Below are 25,716 nucleotides of genomic sequence, written 5' to 3' on the forward strand. Positions count from 1 at the left end.
TTCCTGTGATAACTTGAACCTGGCAAACAGATTTAACTGATATCAGTTGAAGTCTATCCTAACTAGACTTCACTAGAAGCTAATAATATATTTTAAAGAAGCAATTGAGCTTTAAAGCTGCAACCTTGCATCTACAACATCTTGATTATTTTAGCTATAAATGCATGTGATATGACTTTACTGCAAAATATGTTCAGATTGTTGAAGCCTCATATATTTTGAAGGTGATAAGAGGTCTGTTGAGCTTATATATTTTTCAAACATTATTTTAATGATAGGAGTTGATGAAATTCAAGCAAAGTGCAGAGATTTTTTTGTACAGTCTGCTTCATTTGTGTGGGTGTCATTACATTATTATAAGGTAGACACAATGTATACCTCTGTTTTATTATTCAAATTCGGTAAGTGTCTAAAACCATTGGCTTACACCTACATATATTAATTAGGTTCACGCCTCGTCATTTGTATTTTTCTTAGCTTTACTGCTCTCTTCCTTTAATACGGCCAAGTGCACACAACATGTGGTAAAAAGGTTTGAGACGGATGCTCTCCAATCTGATATATTTTCCACTGCCGCCTTGACTTTCCTCGGTGTGTAGTGTGCCTGACCTTTCTCTCATAGCAGAATTGAAAAGTTATTTTGCGTGGCACTCCATTGGTTTCTGATTTGCAAGTCTGCTTTAGGGACCATATCCTATGGCCTTTTGAGCAGGAAAGCTGTCATGTGTCTTTTGTTAAGACGTACTATGCAGAATCAGTCACAGAGGATATGTGTTGTAATGTGTGCCTTTGTGTAGGAAAATAATATTGGTAAGTGTATTTTTTAATTGATGGCAGCTTGAGGAAACACAAGCTAGAGAACTCTTGGTTGTTGGTGTGGAGTGTGCATGCATTATATCTTGATGTGCTAGTGTGTGAATGAAGTACAGTATATGGCCTAGTAACCTGCTGAAGACCGTTTAAGTATTTTGAAGATTAATCATCAAGAGGTTAATGAGCTACGAGGGTAGCTCTGATCATGATGCCCTGATTAAATATAATCAATGATACATGGTTCAGTCACAACATTATACACATTTATGTTTGCAGTGAAAAATCTTCCATGATGACTTGTATTCCTTACAGGTTTGATGTGTATTCAAGTAAAACTATCTTTATTGTTCTCATGTTTGTGTATTTGTAAAAGACTCGTCTTTTATTGGGTCAATTATACCATGAGTGTATGTCTGAAAGTAAAGTATATGTTGTTTCCTGAACATCGACTTATAGATACATGTATGTGGCATATATGGTCAAGTGCTATATCTTCTAAGACTAAGGCTCTCATTCTGGGGGCCATGTTAACTGCATAAAGTATTTCTTCCTAAAATGTCCAGAATGTTAAAGAGGTCCTCAAGAAAGAAATTCCAAAATTGATTTGGATGACATCCATAGATATTAACCCCTGATTACAGCATGCCAACTGGAAGTGCACCTCATTGTTCTGATTCAATTTGGTTTAATTTTATTCCAATATCTTCTGCATTAAATTTGTTTTATTATTTTGTTCAGATTCCAGAAGAAACAAACCGCCAGTTCCTAGGAAACCTACGCATCTGGCTCACAAGTTGAATAACAATAAACAGGGCATCTCTTCATCAAGTAAAGCCTCCACCAACACCACCACCACTACCACAACCACAACTTGCCCGAAGGTACAAAGCAAGCTGCCACTGACAGGGGCAAGGAGCATAGGTGCTTCCTTTGATGCAACAAGGAGAGTCAACAATCTTTCTCAAGACCAAAGGACGTACGACCAGGTGTGCTTTGAGGATCCTGCAACTTTTTCGCCAAAGCCAAAGAGCAAAAACCTTGAGCGGTTCTTGGGTATGAAACCAGAAATGGCGAAGCCGATCAGTTGTATGAAGTCCATTGATCCTCTCAGTCCTACCTCTGGTAGTTTGAGCAGCAGTGGAGGAGCCAAGGGGGTTAGCAAGCTTTTTTTTAGGAGAAGATCTGAATCGAATGAGAATATGAACAACGGTGACAAACATTATGCTGTTGTGGACCTTCATGAATCAGACAGGACTACAGTAACGGGTAAAGGGCAAAAGGATAGAAGGGGTGGGAAGAACTCTGCATCGAGTCTCTCGCCCAACAAACTAGATATCCAAAGAAACTCTTCAGGGCAAGACTCATCAAAATTAAGTTCCGATTCAGGGATTTCTATCACGATTGAACACAGGAGATCCTCTAGAGGGGCCTCAATGCCCAGTGGATTCAAGGACCCATTAGACAAGACAGGGTCAATAGACTCAGACTATGTTGAGGATGGTAGTACGTATAGTGGGGAATTTACAGATTCTGATCCTGATCCTAGTGAAGAAGAGTTTGAGTCAAAGGTAAGTCAAATCTTCAGCTTTTTTCATTACCGGTACTTTGGTAGATTATAACACAATTTGCTGAGAGCTAGCGGAGCATCAACTCAATGCAAAATGATATGGGTTTAATACTATTCTGGCACTTAGCAGACAAAATGTAGATTTACTTAACAATAATTTGTAAATTATTTAAGACAATGTTGACTTCTTTCTCTATTTTCATGAAAACTGAGAAATAGACTTTTAATATTCCGGTTTTGTAGAGAAGATACTAAATTAAAAATGCAATCATTCCTTACAATATTTTGTTTTCTTTTTAGCAAATAGTATAATGATAATTTGATTGCAAAATAGAAAGAAGTCTTTCTTTTGGGCAAAATGTCAAGGTAACCATTGTGTACGGTAATAAGGATGTTGTATGTGAAACTCACAGAATTCATTGAAAGAAAGTAATAGAATATACATGTATCACCACCTCTCTTTAAGTGTTTGATCTGGAATGGTAATTCTGTTGACAGTAGAACTGCACCTTTATAAGCAAAGCTCTGTATAAATAAGTTCACCATGGACTTACAGCTTAGGTGATCAAAGCTTTTCCAAACACTCTTCCTGAATACTTAAAGAAGAGTATGATTGAATAATGGAGTCTGTATCAGAGTGCCCAAGGTTCATACAGTAAATCTTTATAGTAAAAATATAAGAAATTAAGGAATGTTGGTACAGTAATACAAGTTAATATGTAAACAACATACAATTATTTATTTCATTTTATGTCATTATTTTTTATGATTGTTTTGTTCATGTACATGTAGTAAATTTTACATGTAAATATAATATGTCAAAATGTAATACTTATTTTACATGAAGGCAGTATAATCTTAAAGTGCACTAGTCCGTACACAAAGGAAAACTAGCATAGCTTGATCATTTACTTACTGGTTTCTGTTATGTGTGAAGATTTTAGAAATAACAATGGATAATTGTTTGAAGTGGGACATATGGTTCACGGCATTTGGCATGTAAAGCCAGACATGTCTTTCCTTATGCACATGGTGTATTGTAATGTTTTGTCAATTTCTTATATGTGTTTAACATTATCACATGAATTCGTCGCTGTTTTCACGAAGTGACGGTAGTGAAAAAAAATTGCATTCACTTTGCGTTACGATTATTCTCACTACCGTCACTTCGTGAAAACAAGGACGAATTTATCAACATGCTCCATTGTAAGAAAAAAAAGACAATACACACAGAAAGAGGTTAGTCAGTATTAAAGGTCCATGATGTTATATTTCTCATTGTCTGTAAACATTTAACAAGAATGATAACCTCATTCCCCTCCCCCAAATAAAATATATGTTCTGTCTTTAAAATTTGGAGTATCTACTATCTATGTTAGAGGAAACATCCTTTCAAATATGACCTAATAATAATAATAATAATAATTATAATAATAATAATAATAATAATAATAATAATAATATAGGCATTTATATAGCACCTTCTATATAGAAATTCTATTACCCAGGCCTTAGACTAGCAGCATTTCAAGGAATTAATTTCTGCCAGGTACCCTTTTACCTCACCTGGGTTGAGTGTGGCAAATGAAGATTAATGCCTTGCCAAAGGACATTAGTGTCAAGTCAAGTGCTCAAACCACTCAACTACGACACTTCTTCCTTTACCGGAGTGTTGGCTTAGTCAGTAGAGCGTCCGCTGCACAACCGGGAGGTTGTGGGTTCAACCCCGGCCGCGTCATACCAAAAGACGTTAAAAGATGGGAGTTGTTGCTACCTTGTTTGGCGTTCAACAATAAGGGATAGAGCAACGTCGATCTGGCGCTGCTCAGTGGCTGCCGGTCTCACGATCAATTGGGCAAAAAGAATTTCCGTTTCGGTTTAATAAAATTTGGAGTGGACTATTAGGCTATTATTATTATTAGGTGGTCTGTTGAAAACAGATCACCTATTGTTTTCGTCAGAATTTTCTTTCTTTATTTATTTATTTATTTATTATTATTATTTATTTTTATTTCTCCCCGTTTTTTGTTCATCGGTTAACTCAAGATCGGTTGTGTTAATTTCTTTCAATTTTGACACAGTCATAGGTCATTGTCATGAGACGTGACAGTAACCTTTTCAATGTCATCAGGTCATCGTGACGTCATCCAGGCGCCATTTTGTGAAATCACGTTATCCATCATATCTTCATGATGCCTAGGCAAAGGTCATTCATATTCATATCACATATACTTCAGGTCAAGGGTCAACAAGTCATGTCATCAAAGGTCACATAAAGGTCATGACGCGCGCGTATGTGCGCGTCAAAATTTAAAATTGCTCAAAATCACTTAACTATTAAACAAGAGTACGAATCAGGTCATTTTAAGCATTTCAAAATTTTCCGTCCGTACTTGTCCCCGCGCGCGGTGCGCGCGCTCATAACGCGCGGAAAAGGTCAAATTCAATATGTTTACATGATTTAGATTCCTCTTACCGTAAATGACAATTTACATTAATTTCAGTCACTCTTGACCTTTCATAAGGCCGTGAGCGCGCGTCAAAGTTCAAATTCCGCGCGTGCTGCTATGGGCAATATAATGTAAATTTGATCAAAAACATGCTACTTTATAAATCGAAATAGCTCTTCAGATAGTCCATCGACCCCCAATTTTTATATCATAGTTGGAGAAAGCATGAGTTGGAGATATGATTTCATACCACCCTGACTCGTACAAAGTGTAACAAAGTCAACATATTGCCATCTAACCTCAACAAAATGTATTTTGTTGATGACGTCATTTTTGTCTTTGTTTAATTGAGATTATCTCACTTATCGGTCATCGATCTTCTCCCAGATTTTGATATGTTGTAGCTGAGATAATTTTCTACCAGAAATTTGCCATTTATTTTTCATTTGGATGACGTCATCATTGTAAAATATTCGATTAAAGGCGACAATGCATAATTTGTCATATTTGCGTGTTATGTCTATGGGAGGTCACTTATTTCAAAACATGAATCTGCATGACAATGTGTTTTGACCAGTATCTCGGTTGTTATTCAACAGTTTTCTCCTAAATTTTAGTATGTTGTCGCTGAGACCATATGTTATCTAAATCATTCCTCATTTTTCCGATAAGATGTCAGAATCACGCTCATGACCATGATCATCATCATTATCATATTGATGATAATCATCCTCATCAACATCATCATGATCATCATCATCATAATCATCATTGTTTACATGTCGATATAACTTCTCCCTTTTTCAATATAGTAAATATTATAATCTATTATAAGACTTGAAAACAGACCACCTTATTCGTCTTCGTGACGAATTAAATTTCTAGTTATTATTATTATTATTATTATTATTATATTATGAAGTTTTTTTTTGTATACTTTTATTTAAATGTGAGAATGAAATCTTCAAGGAGAAGAGTTCTGAGAAATCCATGAAAGGTTTTGATCATACATCCTGAATAAGTTTGTAATGGTTGTAATAGATGGTGAAGTAATTCATTTAGGAGCATTCATAGCAGACCTGGTAAAGTGTAAGAAAAATAGACAAGACATTTTTCAAGTTAGAGATATAATATCATCTCAATGTTTGTAAGGTCACTGAAAACAGGGGTATTTCCTGTAGACTCAATAACATTTAAAGGTATTATATTGACCTGTTGCTGTTGAGGACCTGTTGCTATGGAGAAAACAAGATATAACACCCAAGCCTATAAATGTCATGGCAATGGTGATAAGTAAGAATATAAATAAATCATAGAAGTTGAACAGTGAGGGTAGATAAGGAGTATTTTAATTAATTTGTTTGTTGGTGAATGATATAGGAAAACCACGTACTGATGAAATTTAAAAAAAAAACGTTGCAGATTTAATTTATGATCAAGAAATACATGGTAATGCATTTTATTACTACCTTCTGCTTCAGAATACCTTCACCTTATTTCCATTAAATGATTATGATTGCTAAAGATATACTATGAATAAGATATGAAAGTGAACTGTAAAATGGTATCACATGGTTACAGTTCCTTTCTAATGATTTGTAAGACAGTGTAGGATAGGAAAGAGAAGATTTTCACTATAAATAGTGCTCCTTGGCTGGGTAAATATGAGGCACGCAAGATGAGATAATGATTCTTGACTTCCCATTGCAGGAAAGACCAGCGGAAAGACCAGCGGAAACCATCACCTTTATCAATCAGAGTCACAAAGTGGCCTATGAAGTGCTGACGTCAGAGAGACAGTATGTGGACAGGTTGCATTTATTGCACAAGGTAAGAACAAAATCTCAACTTCTGTTGCCAATTTAGTATAAGTCTGTTATGATTGATATACAGACATGTCTATTGATTGACTGGTTTTATTTTATATTTATATATATATATTTGTTCATTCATTTTTTATTTATTTGTTGACATATTAATTTAATTTTTTGTTTTTATTCATTAATGATTCTTATGTATGCAGGACAGAGTTGTACATAATTTATTGTGATCTTGATAAATTGGAAAATACCATTTTAACATCAATTATTGACTCTTTTACCAGTGTAGACATTGAACAAAGAAGCATTTAAAAAATAATTTCAATTGTTCTTGGTTTGTTAAACATAAATCATTGGGTCATAATAAATGTCCACAATGAGTGATCTCTTAAGATAGTCGTGGTGTGATTTACAGAAGTGAAAATGAAAACCTTCTTGTAATATTTGTCTTCATTGTGCAATATTTGTAGTCCTGATTTACCGGTAGAATAAACAAAGCACCAATAGCAAGTCAATCATCTGTGTCAGAGAACAACAAAAGAGAAAGTTAAAAGTTTGTTTTTTATCAAACAACCTCACAGATGAATGATAACATCTTCATATTCAAATCAAAAGCCAATTCGTTATAATAACTCTTCACAACAATTTTATGTGTGCATTAAGTAGCTTATTCTTAAAATGACAAATTTCAGAGGTTTTGCCCTTTTTTAGTTATATACATGTAATTAACAAAATCAGCAAACTTCCAGATATGGTTGATAATAAACACAACTAAACTGAGTGAATAATACCATTTGACAAAAGAATATTCTCATTATTGCCTAGATTGGCAAAATTTAGAACTATTACCATAATATTTAAGGTGGTTTAAGTCAGGGGAAATGGTTTCAATTCAATAGGAAAATGTTGTGACGTTTTGAAACCAAGCATACGTCTTTCCGTGCCTGTGCCAGTAAATTAGGGGTCGTGGTGAAGGTAATAAAATGCATTCTAAGTTTTCCGCACATTGTGTGTGCCAAGCGTTTGCCCCTCCTAATTACCAATAGAGTCCTCAGGCGTGATGCTAAAAAAAGCAATGATGTCATCTTTAAAACTATGTTACAATCAGCATTCAGGTCTCCTTGTCTTTATTCCTTGATGCAGTTTTACGTCAGAGTTAAGATTATGGCCTTTGTCGATTGTAAAACAGTTAGTAGTCTGCACGCACATACTCTATTTTGCACCCAAACAAATCCCTTAAAGACTTGAGCCTAGCCTAACTGGTTTGTCTATGGCAGCTACAGTGCAGGGCCAATGGAGTGCAGTCTACATAGTCTTGAAGTTCAGACCTTCTGTTCCATTTCAGACTGACAAGACCTTGTGTTTGCAAACTATACTTCCAACCCTTCAGCTCACTATTCACTACCCCTGCCTGAATGGAGTGACCTGGCTGAACTACCTAGCATCTCCACCACCCCCATCATCTGGTCTGAACTTTCAATGTTCTCTCCACTCATCTTTGTTATAATTATAATGAAATTTGAAAGCTTGTTAAGTAATGATTTTATTTTTATTCAGCATTCCTAGAATTGTGGTCCCTTTTTGTATTGAGAAATTCTTTGTCTTCTAGAATCAGACTTGTTCAATCACGTTTCCAAACCAACCGTAAAAACCAAAAAAGTGTGAGAGGTTCCTGACAGATACTGAAACCACAACTTCTCCGGCTTTCTCTCCTTCTAGCAAGATGCTTAGTCCGATATCCAGTATTTCCTGACAAAATGTATCAGACAACTTAGCATGTCACCAACTAAGTACGTACAGGACATGCTTTAATTCAGTAACTGAATCCAATATTCTGGTGTGGATTTTTAGGCCACTGAATGCTACAACCAAAACTGCGTAAGCAAAACTGCAAAATACGACGATGAGAGGAAAAAAATTGCGTATTTGCTGCAGAAAGCAAAAAAAAAGGAAATTTCTTTATGTTAATGTGGAAAGTAAATTGTATGATGGGAATACCTGGAATAGATCACAATCAGAAGCAAACCTTGTTAAAGTTGATCTATTGCTAGTAGCTGTATATAACTCCCGCTCAAATTCCCCTCATGGTATGGGTTAGTGGTAATAGAGCATGTCTAATTATCAAAGGGTTACTACAGAACTTTGTGGTAGTGTCTGCAGTGCCCTCATCTTTTTCTGTGAGGTTAACATCTGGTCAATGACAGAAACTACGTCAGAAACCCCCAAATAAGCACTATCATGGGAATATATCGTATAATTCTGAACTTGAAGAGAGAGAGAGCTGTGACAGTGGGTAGGGATGATAACCAAGTGGTTAGAATTATTGCCACAGGGTTTTGTAATCAGCTCAACATTATCTTCTCTACCGGTAATCCATGCTGAAAGGTGTCTCTGTTTCAGAACATTGGCCACATAGCAGTAAACATGTTTTCATCATGTGTGGTGTTGGATTACATTTGTCAGTCATTAATGAGAGCCTGTGGCTTGTTATAACCAAAAGATGTTGGTTAATTTATTTAGCTCTCTCTTTCTGAATTAAAAAAAAACGCTATCGATTTGAATTTAAAAACGAAGAGAATAGAAGAGAGGGAGAGAGAGGGGGAAGGGGGGCATGAGGACATCTGATGGAGGTTCATACAAATATCATTAGATGAGAAAACTTTTAAAACATGTAATGTATATTGTAGTTTAATGAAATTATCAGTTGGTTTTACTGCACTGCTAAGTGATTCCATTTCCAAGATATGATATAGAAGATTCTTCATTATGTTTTGAAGGTTGATTTTCTAACAAGGACAAACTCTTGCGGGAGCGACATTGCTGTATCAGTTTTGCTGCAGATTCATGTTACTGGTACTGGGGATATTAACATGTATTTGTCACATGACCAAATGTATGCATGAACATGCTTGGGAACAACCCTTAGCATATATAGAGCTGCCTGTTTGGGACATGGCAACAAAATTACTCATGAAAATATGCTGTCGGAGACCTTATAGAGAAATGGTCCATGAGCTTTTTTTTCTTCTTCAAAGAATTATCATGATGAACAATTTGTATACTTTTTTCTATCATATAGGTGTTCGAACAGAAGATAAGGTCTGGAAACAGCAAACACAAATGGTTCCCCAACGATGTCATCAACATCATCTTCTCCAACATCAGTACCATCTATGAGTTCCACAAAAAGTTCTTACTCACACAACTTGAAGATAGGATGGAGGAATGGTGAGACATAATCAATGTTTTTAATCCATTTTTTATAATGTATTAAGCATTGTCTGAATAATGTGTACAAGAATGGTATTCTCCTGAGGGTTGAAAATCAGTAAGAGAAGAGAATAACTATGTGCGCTGCAACTTTGTGCTTGTCTGCTTGCAGACTCTTTACCAAAGATGTGAGCTTTCTTCGGTAAATCTTGGATTTCAAAAACTCAACAGAGGAAATATTTAATGCTTTATGATCATCATCCACAGTTAACTTCTAAACCATTTTCAAGGCAACAGGAAAGATTCATAAATTATTTGGAGGTTCTTATTTTGAAGTACAATTATGAAGACAAGTTACTAAGTAACAACATAAATGAAATATGACAGAGTAGAGCACTTCAAAATAGAATTTCTGAGGCTGTGCAATGTGTATCAGCCATGCTGCCCCATATGAAAGTTGATGAACCTCATCACTAATTAAAAAATAAATTGATGCATTGTTTGTCAAGCAAAGTTACCTAACTATCATGGCAGCAGTGAATCTTCTGTTATTCTACTTTTCCTGGTTCATTCAAAGCTAGGACATTTCCAGACTGATTTTCCACATGACCTACAAAATGGCTGACTCACAATGGAAAGTTCAAATATTTGGCAGGCGGTCCAATATAGAAGAACATTATTTTTAAATATCAGGCTAGTTGAGCTAGTAATGTGCCTATGTACTTGATCACTTTGAATTCAGCAAGAAATTAGTACATTTTTGTTCAGGCTCACACTTTTAAGAGAAAACAATGTCAAATATGTCAGTAAGGAATGTTTAGAAGAATAATTTTGTTTTCAAAAAAATTATATTCTATTTTATGATATATTGTCACCTTTGGAAACATGGAAAAATGTTTAATGCTTTAAGTCGAGTGACTTTCATAATGTCCCATCTAATTTCTTAAGTATTATTCTTTCTTTGTGTTTTTCTATCATAATATATGAATTTACAATAACTCTTTCAATTGCTGCAAGTGGTTTCATACACGCAACCCATTCCTGTTGATAGATCTTTGTTAGGAAGTCTGTTCGAGTGTTTCAAGTTATGCGATCATATATAAAGACAGAAAAAAGCAACAATGAAGCTCAAGAATTACATGCCAACACGTGAATACATGTATATTAGTCAGATACTAGAGCTGCCACAAAGCATTAATCAAGTACTTGTTTGTGTCATAAAGATCGGCATGCTCTATTTTTCTTTTCATTTGTATTTCATAACCTGTTTAGGGACATTAAAAATAAACAGAAATTATATCAGACATATCATACTGTGTACAATTGGTTCTCACACTTATCTTCAGCTAAAAATAAATTCTTTCACAATAGATTTTTAGACATCCTTAACAAAGGAATATTAAATAAGCAAATAGCAATTTCAAAATTTGAAGAAAAACAAATTCTTATGTATGTCAAGGTATTCTTTTTGCAGCATGTAGGTGATAGTCTTACGATACCTTTCCCATGTTCCCTATGTTGCTCTCATTTCATGAATAACTTACCTAATTAACTTAGATTATTGAAAACTTCCTTTATAAACATGCATATCTCTGCCAGGATTCATTATAAAACTAATTACAACTCACCCTTACTGTTAGATTAATGTAAGCCAGTAATTGTTTTGTTTTGGAAATATCATACTGCACAGTATGAATTGCTAAGGTGTTGGGCATAGATTAATATGATAACGACCTGAGGTTCGATGATTGAACAGCATGAATGCAAACGATTTTGTCTGTGTCTGAATCTATATCTGATCAAGGGGAATTGTGTACTGTGTTTGAGAAAACAAGAATATTAGGAGATATGGGTTCAAAAGGGTATTGTAAAGAACTTGTTGTAACAATAGTGATGGATACTTCAGTTTACTCAATTTTTCCAGAGGTGAATTAAAATGTGCTTTATGAGGAAACTGCAGGTCAAACATTATATTAATTAGTGCACAGTTTTGGGTTGTATATCAAAGTTCTTTGACATACAAGCTATTATCAAACAGAAAGATATACAGATAAGTTCATTTTAAACTTTATGGAAAACATATTATTTTTTCAGAGGTGAAAGTTCAGCATTTAGATGAGGTGAATGCTGAAAGTAAATTGTTGTGTTTTGGGAATCCTGTATTGCGGAAAGGAATACAATCTAAGCTTCATATTTACTTCTTTTATTCTATTCCGTTTCCTAATGTTATGGATTCTTAAATATGAGATTGTTGAAATGTTTTTCAATGTATGTGTGATTAGGAACTTTAAAATTGTAATTATTTGTTTTTATGATGGATTCTTTATGATTTGTAGATTTCGTATTTAAACAATTTCCTGACATTATTTCCCAGTATAGTTTTTACCTATTTCATTCTCATCACAAAGAGTAAATTATTTCCCTCAACAGAATTTGTCCCTTTAAGACTGGTGTTTGGTACCTGAATTGGGCCCTGCGTGACAGTTGTTGGACTTCCTGTTCCAGTAGCTAGACATCCTGATTATTTTTTTCCTGAACCCAACTTGCTCTTATTTTCAACTTAAAAACAACATGTTTTTCTCTCTATGGTGCACATAAAATGTTATCATATGATCCTAAGGTATATGATATTACCTCCTCCCAGATTAAAAAATGTTGTGATATTGATTTGAGCATGGCTGTCTACCACCTCCCCCCCCCCCCCCCCCTCTTAGGAAAATAAATCATGCACATGCATTTCAACAATTCTGCTTTCAGAACATGCCATGAAAAACAGATGGTATCTCATGACATTTCAGCACATCAAGGAACTATGTCATGCATTAAAAGAATTATAATTTGTAATAGTGGGAACATGTTCTCTCACGTGGCTTTTATTTGAGAGTGTACGGTATATGATTGGATTTTATAGCCATCTGTGCAGACAACTCATTAGATATGTGCAAATATAAAAGGTCATGATATTATAAAATTATCACATATTGTGCAAATATTTAAACAAAATTATTGTCAATCAGTCTTGTCAAAAGTGGTTTATAAACATACATCTCTTAGATTATGATCTTTAATGATTTAATTGAAACCATGAACCAGGAACTTCAGTCTCTATTTTCCTCAGCTTTGTATTTATACAAACTAACCTGAAAATATTCACATTCTAATACATGCCACTATATGCAACATCTCTACATGATAATGCATAGTGTGTCTTCTTCAATATGTCTAGTACAAAGTCCAGTTTTTCTCCAATTCTGTTGTCACTGAAATATTCACTTAAGTCATGCATGTCACACATAGATTTATTCAATACATTTATTAAATAGCGGTAATTGCGTTAGGTGTTTTGATGTGGAAACAGGAAATGAGATTTGATAAATTAGGAGTCTAATATGGACTTAATTAGAGGAGGGAGTTTAAAAATGAATTGTATTTCCACCCCATTTTATCAATTAATCTCTTTGGAGCCAAACTCTGACTCTTTTTAGTCAAACAAGCTGTGCAATGAATCACAGCATTACAAATAACATAGGGAATTGATTATAACTTTCAAAAATCTCATAAACACTAAGGGAACATATTCAATATTTTTTTATTCATTTTGATGTCCACTCACTCTTTTTGTTGCTTCATTTTTTAAGGTGAAAATGACAGTTTTTTACTATTAATGTTCACCTTTTATTTTCCTCACTCATATGTTCCTAATGACTTGTTAGATACGCTGCTGAAACCAGTGCCTCCATATAAATGTTACTTTCCCATTGGATACATTTATGTTCAAATGTTAGGGTTTAATTTTCTGTTTGTATTATTTCCATCAATCACAATGATGAATGGTGAGCTGATGCAAATTAACTCATAAACTATAATGGCTGCCTCATAATCACTTTTAATTGAAGAATAGCTCTTACTTTAAGAATAGCCCTATTGCATGGTGACTGTAATGTTGGACCCTTAATTAGCCTGAGCCTCTGCAATTTACTCCAATCAAGGTACAGCCAAGCTTGTGAACGATTGTGATCGGAAGGGATACTTATAACCCGATCAGATTCATATAAAGAATCTTCGCACAGTGAAAGGGGCATACACACTAGATAGCAAGATCATATAAACAATCTAGATTTGAAGAGGTTAGTTGACATGGCGATTCATCAATGCCCAGATATCATGTGATACATCATTCAGACAATCACCGGACCCTGATTCATTATCAAGTTTTCATTCAAAATGTTTCACTGTACAATGTTTTGTTATACAATTCAATTCAATTCAATTTATTCAGCCAATCATTAAAAACAATTTACAATCACATTGGTATATATACTGGTACAATTATAACATGGTGACAGGCTATAGACCCCTGAGAAGCAAAGCTTGTAAATGGGGCCCATTAACATACAATTAAATATAAATATAAAAAAACATACTATAACAAACAAAACAAAAAAGACATATATGTATATTCATATATTCATATTCATTACAAAACAATTACAAATATCTTGCTATACAACAATGACATGCGGCGGAACGGGTTGCACAGATGAAGACCTGGCCCTTGTTAATGAAAGAACATAATTTAATTTTAATTTAATTAAGGAACTTTACATAACTATCTTGATCTAAGGAGACACATACGAACGATCATACAATATTGAGAATAGAAAGAAAAAAATTACTTATTTTATATGTATACAATTTTTGTAGAGCCATACAATAATTTTGGTGGTCTGCATGAAGTGGGCATTAGAGGCACACAAGTCACACCAAAGCCAGTGGTGGAATGATGGGAAATGGATATGATTGATGGATTCCCTCCAAGATTTATATTAAGGAGAGAAGAAGGAAGAACAATTTAACCTTATTTAGCAGTATCCATGGCTGAAAAGAAACCGCAACAGCCATAGAGCGATGACACATGCACCTAACAGGGGACAGGGCGTCAAGATGCTGGTGTTATTTCTGTATTCCAATACTTGGAAATCTATCATGGGATTCTTATTTGCCACAGGTCTGGTTATTTGTTGGGATGATAATATCAGATAGGAAAACAATAAAATATCCAGTGGACTAACATGTGTATATCACTAGGTCAAATTTGCGTGTACTTAGTGAAAAATTATACTCAACCTCTTTTAGGTTGCTTTTCAATCACAAGGGGTTAATTGAATTTGCAAGATATTAAAGTATTAAGAAGAGTTGATTTCAACTTACCGGTACTACATTCATCTATCAGAAGATGTTTACATATTCAATTTTCATTTGATTTTTTTTTTCACGTCAAAGCACATCAAGGAAAATTGAATTAAATTGTGTAAACCAGAATTATTTTTTTCCTATCCCTCTGGCATAATATATTCAGATACAGTCCACCATTCAGTAATTTCTGTCTTGTGAAGAAATCAGGGAAGTCTTGCCTGAAATTAAGTAATTCAGGGAAATCTGTTGACCACTCCTAATTTCCTACAGAAGATTGATAATAATGGGCAGTGAGTTTAAAGTCGTCTTCTCGCATTTTTGTTTGATTCCAGGGAGAAGAATCCCTGTCTCGGAGACATCCTGGTCAGACTATCACCTTTCCTCAAGCTCTACACGGACTATGTAGGCAACTTTGACAAAGCTGTCAAATGCCTCAACACGTGGATGGTCAAGATACCAAGCTTTGCATCATTACTACAAGAAATTCAGGTACCTGATTTAAAACACTTGATATATGTTGTGTGGTAATGTTTATGACCCATCTTCTGAATATCCCTGTCTCTATGGAGAGTCTGGATGAAGATTCATGTAAGTCATGCTTCAGCTACAGTAGATTCTAAATTATATCATGATTCTAGCGATTTCCCGTTATAAACGGCTGGCATAAGCCTAAGTTACCGTTACCTTTGACAGCCAATCAGCACTCGTTATATTTGCGCCTTGTTTCCTTTTAGTTTCCGTTTATATTGTTTGATTTCGGCTTTCTGTTTCATTCTTGCGTTTTACTCTGATGAGTGCAGTTGAAAAACTTAAGTTATGGCTCTCTTCAATGCCATTCTCATATGATGATTTGTCAACTTCTTTTGTTTGACATGAAGTAACGATGCCTTTACAATAATTATATTTTTAAAAAGAAGAAAAAAATGTGTTGGTATGATGAACAGAAATAATTTCCTGTTTAGATTTAAATACTGTCACATCACTCTCCTTGTGCAAATGGTACCTCCTTGTCAAAATATCATGAATAGAAATGATTTTGAATAAGATTTGGATTGATTTTCATGCCTCAATTCGGACCTTATATTTGCAGTTTTACATTTATTAATGAGACTATAAGTGATTGAATTGAATACATAAACTGATTGTCCTTTGATTAATTTGAATGGCCTTTCCCATTGATTTAATACCTCATCAATAAGATGTAATTATCTAAAAATTCTTCTTCTTTTTTTCTTTTCAGAAAAAGCCTATTTGCATGTTTCTCACTCTTCAGCATCACATGCTGGAACCTGTACAGAGAATACCCAGATATGAACTCTTACTCAAAGGTAGGAATGCAATTAATCTTTGAGTTGTATATAACATTTAATTTATGATGTTGATGTACCCCCAGGGTTAGGTTTAATAAGTAAGAATGACTGTGTATACACTCAGTAGATTATACTAAAGATTCCTGTCTTATAGGTTTCTCAAAAAACAACTGGATGTGTGGTAAGTAAAAAGTACCTATCATGCAATATGCCCATTATTGGAAAGGAACATTGTAAAATGATAAAAACAATTTCATCAAACAATGTACAGTGCAAATACACATATCACAACCACTAGAGCTTTTAATCAATGGTATTTAATTTGGTTCAATTTGTATGCCTAACTGAAAAGCTGATGATATTTATGTTAAAGTGATAAGGTTTATCTTGGCAATTTCTTATCATTACTGCTAGTAAATTAGATGGCTACATGGAATTTAATAATTTATACATTTGTTAAATTCTATGAAATTAAAAAAAAAGGTTATTGGGCAGATCTTCACTTTAAGAGAGAAAATGTGATCAAGTAATTTAAATATCAAACATCTATTTCTTTTTAATTTCAGAATACCTCAAGAAGCTACCAGCGGAATCTGTGGATAGAACAGATGCAGAGAGTAAGTTATTTCTCGTGGTACTATTAAAGTGAAATCTTGCTAGATGTTTGCTTTTTTAAAAGATATGTGTTTATGTATTCCTCATGAAAAGTGCAAGAGAAATCCTAGGGATTAAAAATGGGTAAGCTTGGGCCAGCCGGTCATCGCATAGCTTAAATAATTAATCCCCATCTTTACATCATGAAGGACAGTTCCTTGAATGTTGCGTAACTCATTACCTCCGTTGTTGCCATAGAGGTTGTGACCTAGCTGCTATGTGTCAAAATATATCGGACATGCTGCTTCTCTCAACGGAATACTTTTTTTAAATCTTTGAAGTTGGTTTTTGACGGTCATTTTCCCCTCTGTGTTGTATTCTGCATGCATTGGCCCAAAAAATAAAAATCATCGTTTGATGCCAGAAATAATCACAATCTGGAAAATCTATCTGATAAAGTCACAATGGTCTGAAGGGGACAATAAAATCATATTTTTGGAATATCTAACATAAATCATTGCTATTCTTAGAGCTGTGTACCATGGGGACTTCAATAGAATTTACTATATATCCGTTGTTAACCTGCTTGAGAGTCCCATAAATCCTGTGATATACTGTCAAGGAACTGAACACATGTTTACACACAGTAGCTATCAGCTTGTGATCATTTCTACTGCTTTTTTGCTTAGTAATACAATGACTTGGCTCAGCTCAAGCTGTACACCAACTCTAGGAAACTGAGAGTGAGACAAAATGATAAATATTTAAAAAGAAGTAATTATTGTGGGAACCTAGTGAGACAAAAAATTATAGAATATATGCTGAGTGACTAATTATGACTATATTGCTGGTCAAGAACCCTAGGTCAATTTTTGTGAAGATGAACAGGGATGTTTTCATACAAGTATTAAAGGGTACAAAGATATATGAAGGCTCTAATTCCTTCCAGCTCATTTCAAGATGGTAGGGAATTAGTTGACATATATGCCATGTCCACATATTTTTAGTTTTTTCCCAACTATGTGATAACAAACATTTAAGTATTTCAAATATATTTTAGTTTTGTTGCATTTGGGAATCTCAAATTAATAATTTGAATAGTGATATGCTGAATTAAAAAAAGATATAAAGAAAAAAAAGAAGAGCAATTTTAAATGTTAAGTGAATGGGATTGATTATAATGAGGAAATATGTTATTATTCCTCATATATTTTTATCAGACATCTTTATCTCAATTAATAGGAAACACAAATCGAAGTTCATTGATTTCTCATTTCTCTATTTCATGTCATGATACAACTGTATATGAATTGCACTTTTATATCATTATCATTAAAAGTGTCACGTAAATACCTGTGTATTCTCCAAATTATTATGCTTAAAGTCTTGGAATAGCTTTGTATTGGCATATCTTCTTATGGTTTTGATTATTTCCCGCTTATTTTTCAGGGGCTCTCGGTCTGATTTCCAAAGCAGCGCACCATTCTAATGATACGATGCAGACAATGGTTAGTTGATTGACTCGGTTCATAGCTCCTTGAGAGAGATAGTTACGTTACAGGAAGTTGCTTCTGATTGGTCAGGCATTTCATTAGGCTCCAAAATAGTTCCCTCTCATAGAGATCGTATGTGAGAGCTAGGGAACTATTTGAAACAACATGATTTAACGACCCATCTCCCGTACGTTTAGATGCATGTGTCACAACTATCTCTCTCAATATGGTCTAACTCGTTTACTACTGGTAATCAAACTTGTCTCGGTTTCTTATTACAAGCCATTGTGTGACCACATTATAAGGAAGTGAGCAAGACACAAATACGAGGTCTATAATGACAAGTGGAAAATGATTCCAGACTCTGTTTTTTCTTCTTCTTTTATATTTTGATTACATGCACGCTCATTTCAAAATTCCCATTTTCTTTTTATACGCAATGAGTACATTTTCTGTGTAGAGCTGCAAGAGCATTTAACTTGTATGCTTTTACACATAGGTTAATGTCCTTCTGGCTCCAAACAGATGACTCATACTTTTTTCTTTTTTTGTTAAGTCATCCAATTAAACTTACCTCAGACATTATTCATGTATTTAAATGAATTAGGCTACTTTTCAACCCCCCAAAATGCGTGAAAACTATAAATTATCTTGTCATTTGAGGGAAGGTGCAGGCAAGGATTGATCTAGCCATATGGAACAGGCAGGAGGAAAGCATTAATGTTAACGTCTACTGAAACTGGCATCCGGAGAACCCTACTTGCTCTGTCCTCTCTTTCTTGTTCCAGGCAGAGGAAATAGGGAGTTTCCCCCTTCAAAGGAAATGCCAGGGGGCCTGGGGGGTTTGACGAGGGACCGTAGAAAGAGAAGAAAAGGTTGGGGTGAGAGAGAGAGAGAGAGGGAGAGGTGCTGTGGAACATCAGCAACTAATTTGTGGCATTGCTTGTTGGAATGTGGCGTAATGTTACAAACATTTGTTGGATTGAATGATTGACTGATGGATGATGTCAAAATAGTCATCCCCAGTGATAAAGTAATCATTGTTAGAACTGAGCAGATGTTAACTCAGTTTAGGGGCAGTAAAATAGTGAAGCAATCATTGATTAAGCTGTGGAAAACTTTAAAAAATACCTCTGATGAAAAAACAATGAAATTTACTTAAAATTTAAATTGTTTCCATTGAATCTCACCTTCACATTGACAAATCCATATATCAATCCATTTGTAAAGAACATCAAGTTATAGATATTACATGTATCTTGTTGATAGGTGAGAGAGCGGACAGAGAGTGAAAGTGAGAGAGAGACAGGGCGCAGTTGACAAACAATGACAAACTGTAGCATAGAGCTCTGAAATAATATGAATTGAATCAAAATGTTGACAAAATTCAATTTAAATCAAATCAACATCCAAAATACTGCTTAAAGCTTAGATTAGTGGAAGAATGGTGTGAAATATTGCACAGATATTTTACAACGATCCTCTATAGGTTCTGCTGTGCGTAGCCAGTAAGGCTAATCTAATTCATCTTTCAACTGCTTGACACCCTGTCTTGACTCACAAATAGAATGGACACATTCACAACTGAAAATTAAGCAGACTTTTATACTTCATTTCTCTACATAACTGGTATTGTACTCCAAAATCTGTATAATACCTTATGCAGATGCAGTTGGATAATGATTTTGAATGTTGATTGTGTGAACGTTTTTGTTAATGGAGGCAAAGAAATTAGTACAGCTATTTATCAGAAAAGATTTAAATTTTAGCGACAGGGTTATTGGCATTACTTCGACATTGAATGTTGGAAAATTGAGACCTTTGTTACAATATTTGTTTTGTCTCGATGGCCCTGCATTTTCAAATTATTTTTAAGGGGAAGGAAGGAAGGAATTCTGTGATTGATAAAACAGAGCTGACATGGAGGTAATTGGATAACTGCTTCTTCCTTTCATTGTCTTTTTTTCTTCATCCTTGTTTTTAAATCCTTTTTGTTGGAGTGATAAGAAGAGTAAGAATATTAACGTTTCTCGCTTGGCTAGCTAAATTTAGAGTGTAAAAGAGGACCTGGAGGGGGGCTTAAAGCGGACATGACTAATGACTTCATTTTTTCAGAGAATCTCAGCTATGTAGGGCAGATGAGTTTAGGATGGTGTACGTATATACAGATACTGTCTGTTATATTCAACACCAGAAGAGGAGAAACCATGGGAGGGAGGAGGGGAAGGGGGGGAGGGCTCATGGGCATGGGTAATTTAGTACAAATCAGTAAAAATTTAAAACAGTTTAATTAAGTTAGATGAGATAAATATTTTCCTTGGCTCCAAGGGAAGTACATGCAATTATTTAAAGAACCATACCATTCTACTGTAAATTCATTCAAAGATTTTACAGGATCACTTTGCTTTAGCTAGTACAGCTAAACGAGAAGATATATTTTTGTATAGTATACTATCTGTTAAATGATATAGGTACATACTGGTCACAAATATAACAAGCATCCATATTATTTTGTGTTTTCTATTATCCTTTGTACCACTCTCACAATGTCTTTTATATTTCTCTAATGTTTGCAGTAATCAAACATTATTATTGTTAATAATATTCACTGTTTTCTTGACATGCAGGATCACTTTGCTAAGCTGATGAAGCTGAACGAGAAGATAGATTTCAACGGAGAGACCATCATAGATCCTAGTAGGAGGTTGCTCAAGGAAGGCAAGATCACAAGAGTAGCGGCTAGGAGCGGAGACTTATTAGACAGATATCTCTTCTTGGTAAGACCCTTCTTCTAACTCTGTCTATTTCACCTTTCTTCCAAACTCTTAATTGCTATGACACATGCTCCTGCTTTGATAATCATTTCCTACACTAATTGGATTCTTAACTTCAATCCTTGATCAAACACTTTACCTACCATAACTGTAACTGTAATACTAACTGCAAACCTAACCTAAAACCTAAATATGAAACTCACCTTCAACCCTATATTTTTTACAAAATAGATAAATTTCGCTGGAGCATAATGTCAATTCCTCCCAACCCTCTCTCTAGCTTCTTTTTACCACTATTTTCCTCCAAGTTTACAAACAAACTTTTTAAAATTTAGTGCTTTCAGGGGTAAATGTTTTACTTATAATGCTTATTTATCCACCTTCCTTTATTATTTAAGCAATAGCAAATGAAGAGACTAAAGACAATTAGGTGTTGAAGATGAAGGCAAATACATGTAACTAAGATTTTTTTTGTAGTGAACTTGCGTGGATAACTGTGTGTTGTCAATTTAAATCACAAGGGTTCTTACAGAGTTGGATCACTTTAAAACATCCCTGTTCCTGCAGTGTTAATACACTCACAATTTATAAGCAGTGTTCTTAGCATAAACATTGCTTTCTCTCTTTTATTTCCTTGTTCATAATATTTCCCTGTACTTATTTCTACATGCATTCTTTTCCGGCAAGATAAGGAAATAAATAAACCCCTTAATGACTGCCCTGGATTTCAGGGGTAAACCCAAAGTGATGTAACTTTAAAAGTGAAGTAATGATCTTTTAATAATACAGACATTGTATGTAAAATTGTAGCTATACAGAATATACTAATATGTACGGTTTTATTGCTGAATTTTATGGTTCTTTTTGTGTTATAGATGTATTGCTAAGGTTACGGTTTTATAACTCAATTCAAGTTTTTATCTCTGATTTTATTGTTCTATTAATATGTTTTATCATATCATTATTTGTCCAAACTTAATTTTTTCTGGTTGATTCCTATAGTTTAATGACATCCTGCTGTGCTGCACTCAAAAGCGTCAAATCACCGGGTCCGTCAGCTACAAAGTCAAAGACAAGATCGACATTGATGGAGTCAAAGTAAGTCATATGACCACCATATTCTCTGTGCATCAACGTAAAATAAATGTCCTTTTTGTCTTTGAAAGCATAATCGATCAGGAAGGCAGTCAGTTGTCTGGTATGTAGTAATTGCCAGTTGGCAAATGGGATTGTATCAATAGCAGGAAATGCTTGCCACATTTGACATTCTGGTGCACTTTTATATGCATTCGCAAGGGGGAAGTAAATACAAGATAGCTTGGATATTCAATTGCAATGGACTTTAAGTGAAAAACAAGTTTGAGGTGTAAGAAAGGAGATCAGCTAATGTAACCATGGAGAAAAGTTTAATGTAAGTATATTATAAAAACTCTCCATATATTTCCCTGTATAGTGTACTAATACATCCACTTGTTTGAAGATACATGTTTCATTATAGTGGTTTCTTGATATTAAATGAACTATATAGAAATATGATTTTGTAATTCAAGTTCAATTAGACTGCAGAAGATCGAGTGAGTAGCATTTCACTTCTTCACCTAACTTTCAAACATCACAAGTTATAAAGATTAAACAGTTACAAGTTTTTGCCTTTGAATGTTAAATTGGCAATGACCAAGTAGATCGAGTCTGCCGAACATCTTCATTCTTCTCATTAATCAGTCTCTTGAATGTAATAGACACAATACCTGTAAGAATAGAAATGTGCATAAACCTTCATAAATCACTAGTAAAATTGTAATGAGGTATTCATAATTGATTTATGAAATCAAATCACTCTATTAAACATCAAATTAGAAATAAATGAACCAAGTCCCTGCAAGTAAAGTGAATCCCGTACATAGGGCACAAGAAAGAAGGAGTCTTTATGTGCGGGTGGTGTTCCTACAGGTTATTTGTTATAGTGCATGATTGAATGAGAACATTGCTTAAAGGAAACAGAATTAATGCTGTATTTATAGACAGGAAGTCTTTCTATGCAGATGATTGCTAAAGCAGGTGTTCTCTGTTCTTTATTTTTACTGCAGCTTCTTGATGGTAATACATGTACAACAAGGTTTAGACTGGAAAGATCTCCCAAGTCTCTGGAGTTTGAAACTAACACTGACGAGCAGAAAGAGGAATGGATGGCTGTGAGTATATATAAAACTCAATTCTACTTATATTCATCTCATAGATTCATGAATGTATTGATGATTTGAGGTTCTTGAAGAGACATTAGTAAAAAAAAATTTAAAAAATCCTAATCAAAATGCATTCTCAGGAATTTCCAAAGGATAAATTGGCGCATTGTTCTGACAGTATTGTGAATAGAATCATTAGAGATCAGGGAGGCCAATACATGTTTGGTATACTTTCCAGATTAGATTATGCTATACCGGTACATCCCATAATGGAAGGTCTCTGAAGGTTTGCAAATGGTGTAAAATATGCAGCAATACCTGTAGATGATTCAAGTAAGCAATACTTGGAAAACTGAGGGAAATGGCTGAAATATAAAGTAATCCCTAATCCTGTTAAATGAAGGCTTTTTAGATAGACAATTCATACATGTTATGCATACATATTTCAAGATATTTGTGGCATATAATCTTGGAATGTTTTGTGTATACTGTATAGAAGTGACGTATAATTTTGGTAACCTAATGAATAACATATCTTCTTCTTTTGCCAGGTGCTACTAGAAGCTATCAAGGAAATGGTGAGGAAAAAGGATTCCTTCAAGACAAGCACCACACTCTCTGAGAGAGATGTAAGTATAGGGCATGATCAATATTGATACTGGAAAACATGAAAACAACGAGGCAAAATAAGAACAATTATATGTATTAGGGGGAAAGCTGCATGCAACAAAGTCCTCTACACATATTCCCGTTCTCTGTGTTACAAAATATAGATATGTAGAGTGTAGTATATTCATGTAATTTTATTTTGCTGCATGGTTTATGTTTCTTGTTTTGTTTTGTTTGTTTTTGTTTATGGTTTTGGGCATATTGTCTCTTCATGTGTGGAGAAGGCCTTTGATTATGAGAGAGCAAGATTGAGTTCTGAAACACCCACCTCCCCCCCCCGGATCTATCACTGAAATCATAGAAATACTTATATTTGATGTTCTAACATATCACTATGTGTTAAACTGATGGAGAGTTTATTGAATAATTTTTTTTTTACAGGATGACTATGCTAAAACTCTCGGAGAGACACAACCAAACTTAGTGAAGGATGATGAAACTACAATGTGTATGAAATGTGGCCTGGATTTCAACTTCACAAGGAGAAGACACCATTGTAGAGCATGTGGTGCCGTAAGTGTCTATCTGTCTATCTATCCATATATCAATCTATCTATCCATCTATCTTTTCATATATATTTCTCCATTTATATATCTATCCATTGTACCTATCCATATCTATTTATCTAGCAATCTATCTATCTGTCTATCTATCTATCTTTTTATTTATTTATCTTATCTATATATCTATCTTCTATCTTCTATCTTATCTTATATTTATATATCTATCTATCTATCTGTCTGCCGATCTATAAGTGTCTCTGATTCTATATCTGTATGTCTGTCAATCATTGCAGAAAATTGAATATCCATTATCATTGGTGGGGAAGAGTATTCCTGTTCAATTCATTATAGTTATATTGCCTGATAAGGTATGGTTATCAGTTGTAATAGAATTTAGAAATCTGATACAGTTTGCATACTTGATTAAAAATGAAAAATATAGTTACACACCAATTATTCTTTATAAAATTTGATATGTTCAGACAAGATATTAAGAAGAAACAGGAGTAACAAAATATGTGAATCACAGTAGGATGTGTTTTGTATAAGATAAATTTTCAGAATTGGTAAATCTTAAGCTAAAACCAGAGTACATTTTAGGTGTCATTTGCATCTTAATAGATGTATGTACGTGAAATGAATTTTAAATATGATATCTTTTATATTGTTATTATCATCAATTGACTTTCTATGTTGCTTTCAGGTTGTTTGTGGTAAGTGCTCAAGCTACAATGCTCATCTGCCTTATGATGACAACAAAGCAAACAGAGTGTGCGTTAAATGTTATAATATACTCAAGAAAGTGGAAGATCCCATCGAACCATCAAGAAAGGTATGTATCCTAGGTCAGAGATCCCCCCCCCCCCAGAAAGAACATCCCATTTCCCCTGAAGTTATCTTCTGTGACAACTTTTGATATCTCTTACTTGTTAATTAATTGAGGTTGACTGTTGAGGTGTATTTGAAAATCATAAACTATTTAGTTATCACACATTGCCTACTAAAACCGAGTGGTTCCTGTACTAAACCTATGGGGAATATAAGAGCTCAGTAGTCATTGGGTTAATAGAAGATAGAAATGGTATGTGTGACAGTTTGGATATGTTGACATTTACATTTTTGTGCTTTAGCTT

The 25,716-nt window shown here is 34.3% G+C and overlaps 1 protein-coding gene across 5 annotated transcripts in view; it reads left to right on the top strand.

Annotated features, from left to right (window-relative positions):
• Positions 1-25,716, top strand: part of LOC580410 (FYVE, RhoGEF and PH domain-containing protein 4) — a 56,889-nt gene that overhangs the window by 25,490 nt on the left and 5,683 nt on the right. For all 5 annotated transcript variants that reach the window (XM_030972996.1, XM_030972998.1, XM_030972997.1 and 2 more), the window contains 13 exons: positions 1,552-2,381; positions 6,541-6,660; positions 9,730-9,878; positions 15,389-15,545; positions 16,297-16,384; positions 16,933-16,983; positions 18,410-18,468; positions 21,081-21,230; positions 22,230-22,325; positions 23,315-23,419; positions 23,962-24,039; positions 24,461-24,592; positions 25,287-25,415. In XM_030972996.1, the coding sequence (XP_030828856.1) occupies positions 1,552-2,381; positions 6,541-6,660; positions 9,730-9,878; positions 15,389-15,545; positions 16,297-16,384; positions 16,933-16,983; positions 18,410-18,468; positions 21,081-21,230; positions 22,230-22,325; positions 23,315-23,419; positions 23,962-24,039; positions 24,461-24,592; positions 25,287-25,415 (2,144 nt within the window). The remainder of the gene's footprint in view (positions 1-1,551; positions 2,382-6,540; positions 6,661-9,729; positions 9,879-15,388; positions 15,546-16,296; positions 16,385-16,932; positions 16,984-18,409; positions 18,469-21,080; positions 21,231-22,229; positions 22,326-23,314; positions 23,420-23,961; positions 24,040-24,460; positions 24,593-25,286; positions 25,416-25,716) is intronic.

Source organism: Strongylocentrotus purpuratus, unplaced genomic scaffold (assembly GCF_000002235.5).
Source record: "Strongylocentrotus purpuratus isolate Spur 01 unplaced genomic scaffold, Spur_5.0 spur5_scaffold_6, whole genome shotgun sequence".
Taxonomy (NCBI): domain Eukaryota; kingdom Metazoa; phylum Echinodermata; class Echinoidea; order Camarodonta; family Strongylocentrotidae; genus Strongylocentrotus; species Strongylocentrotus purpuratus.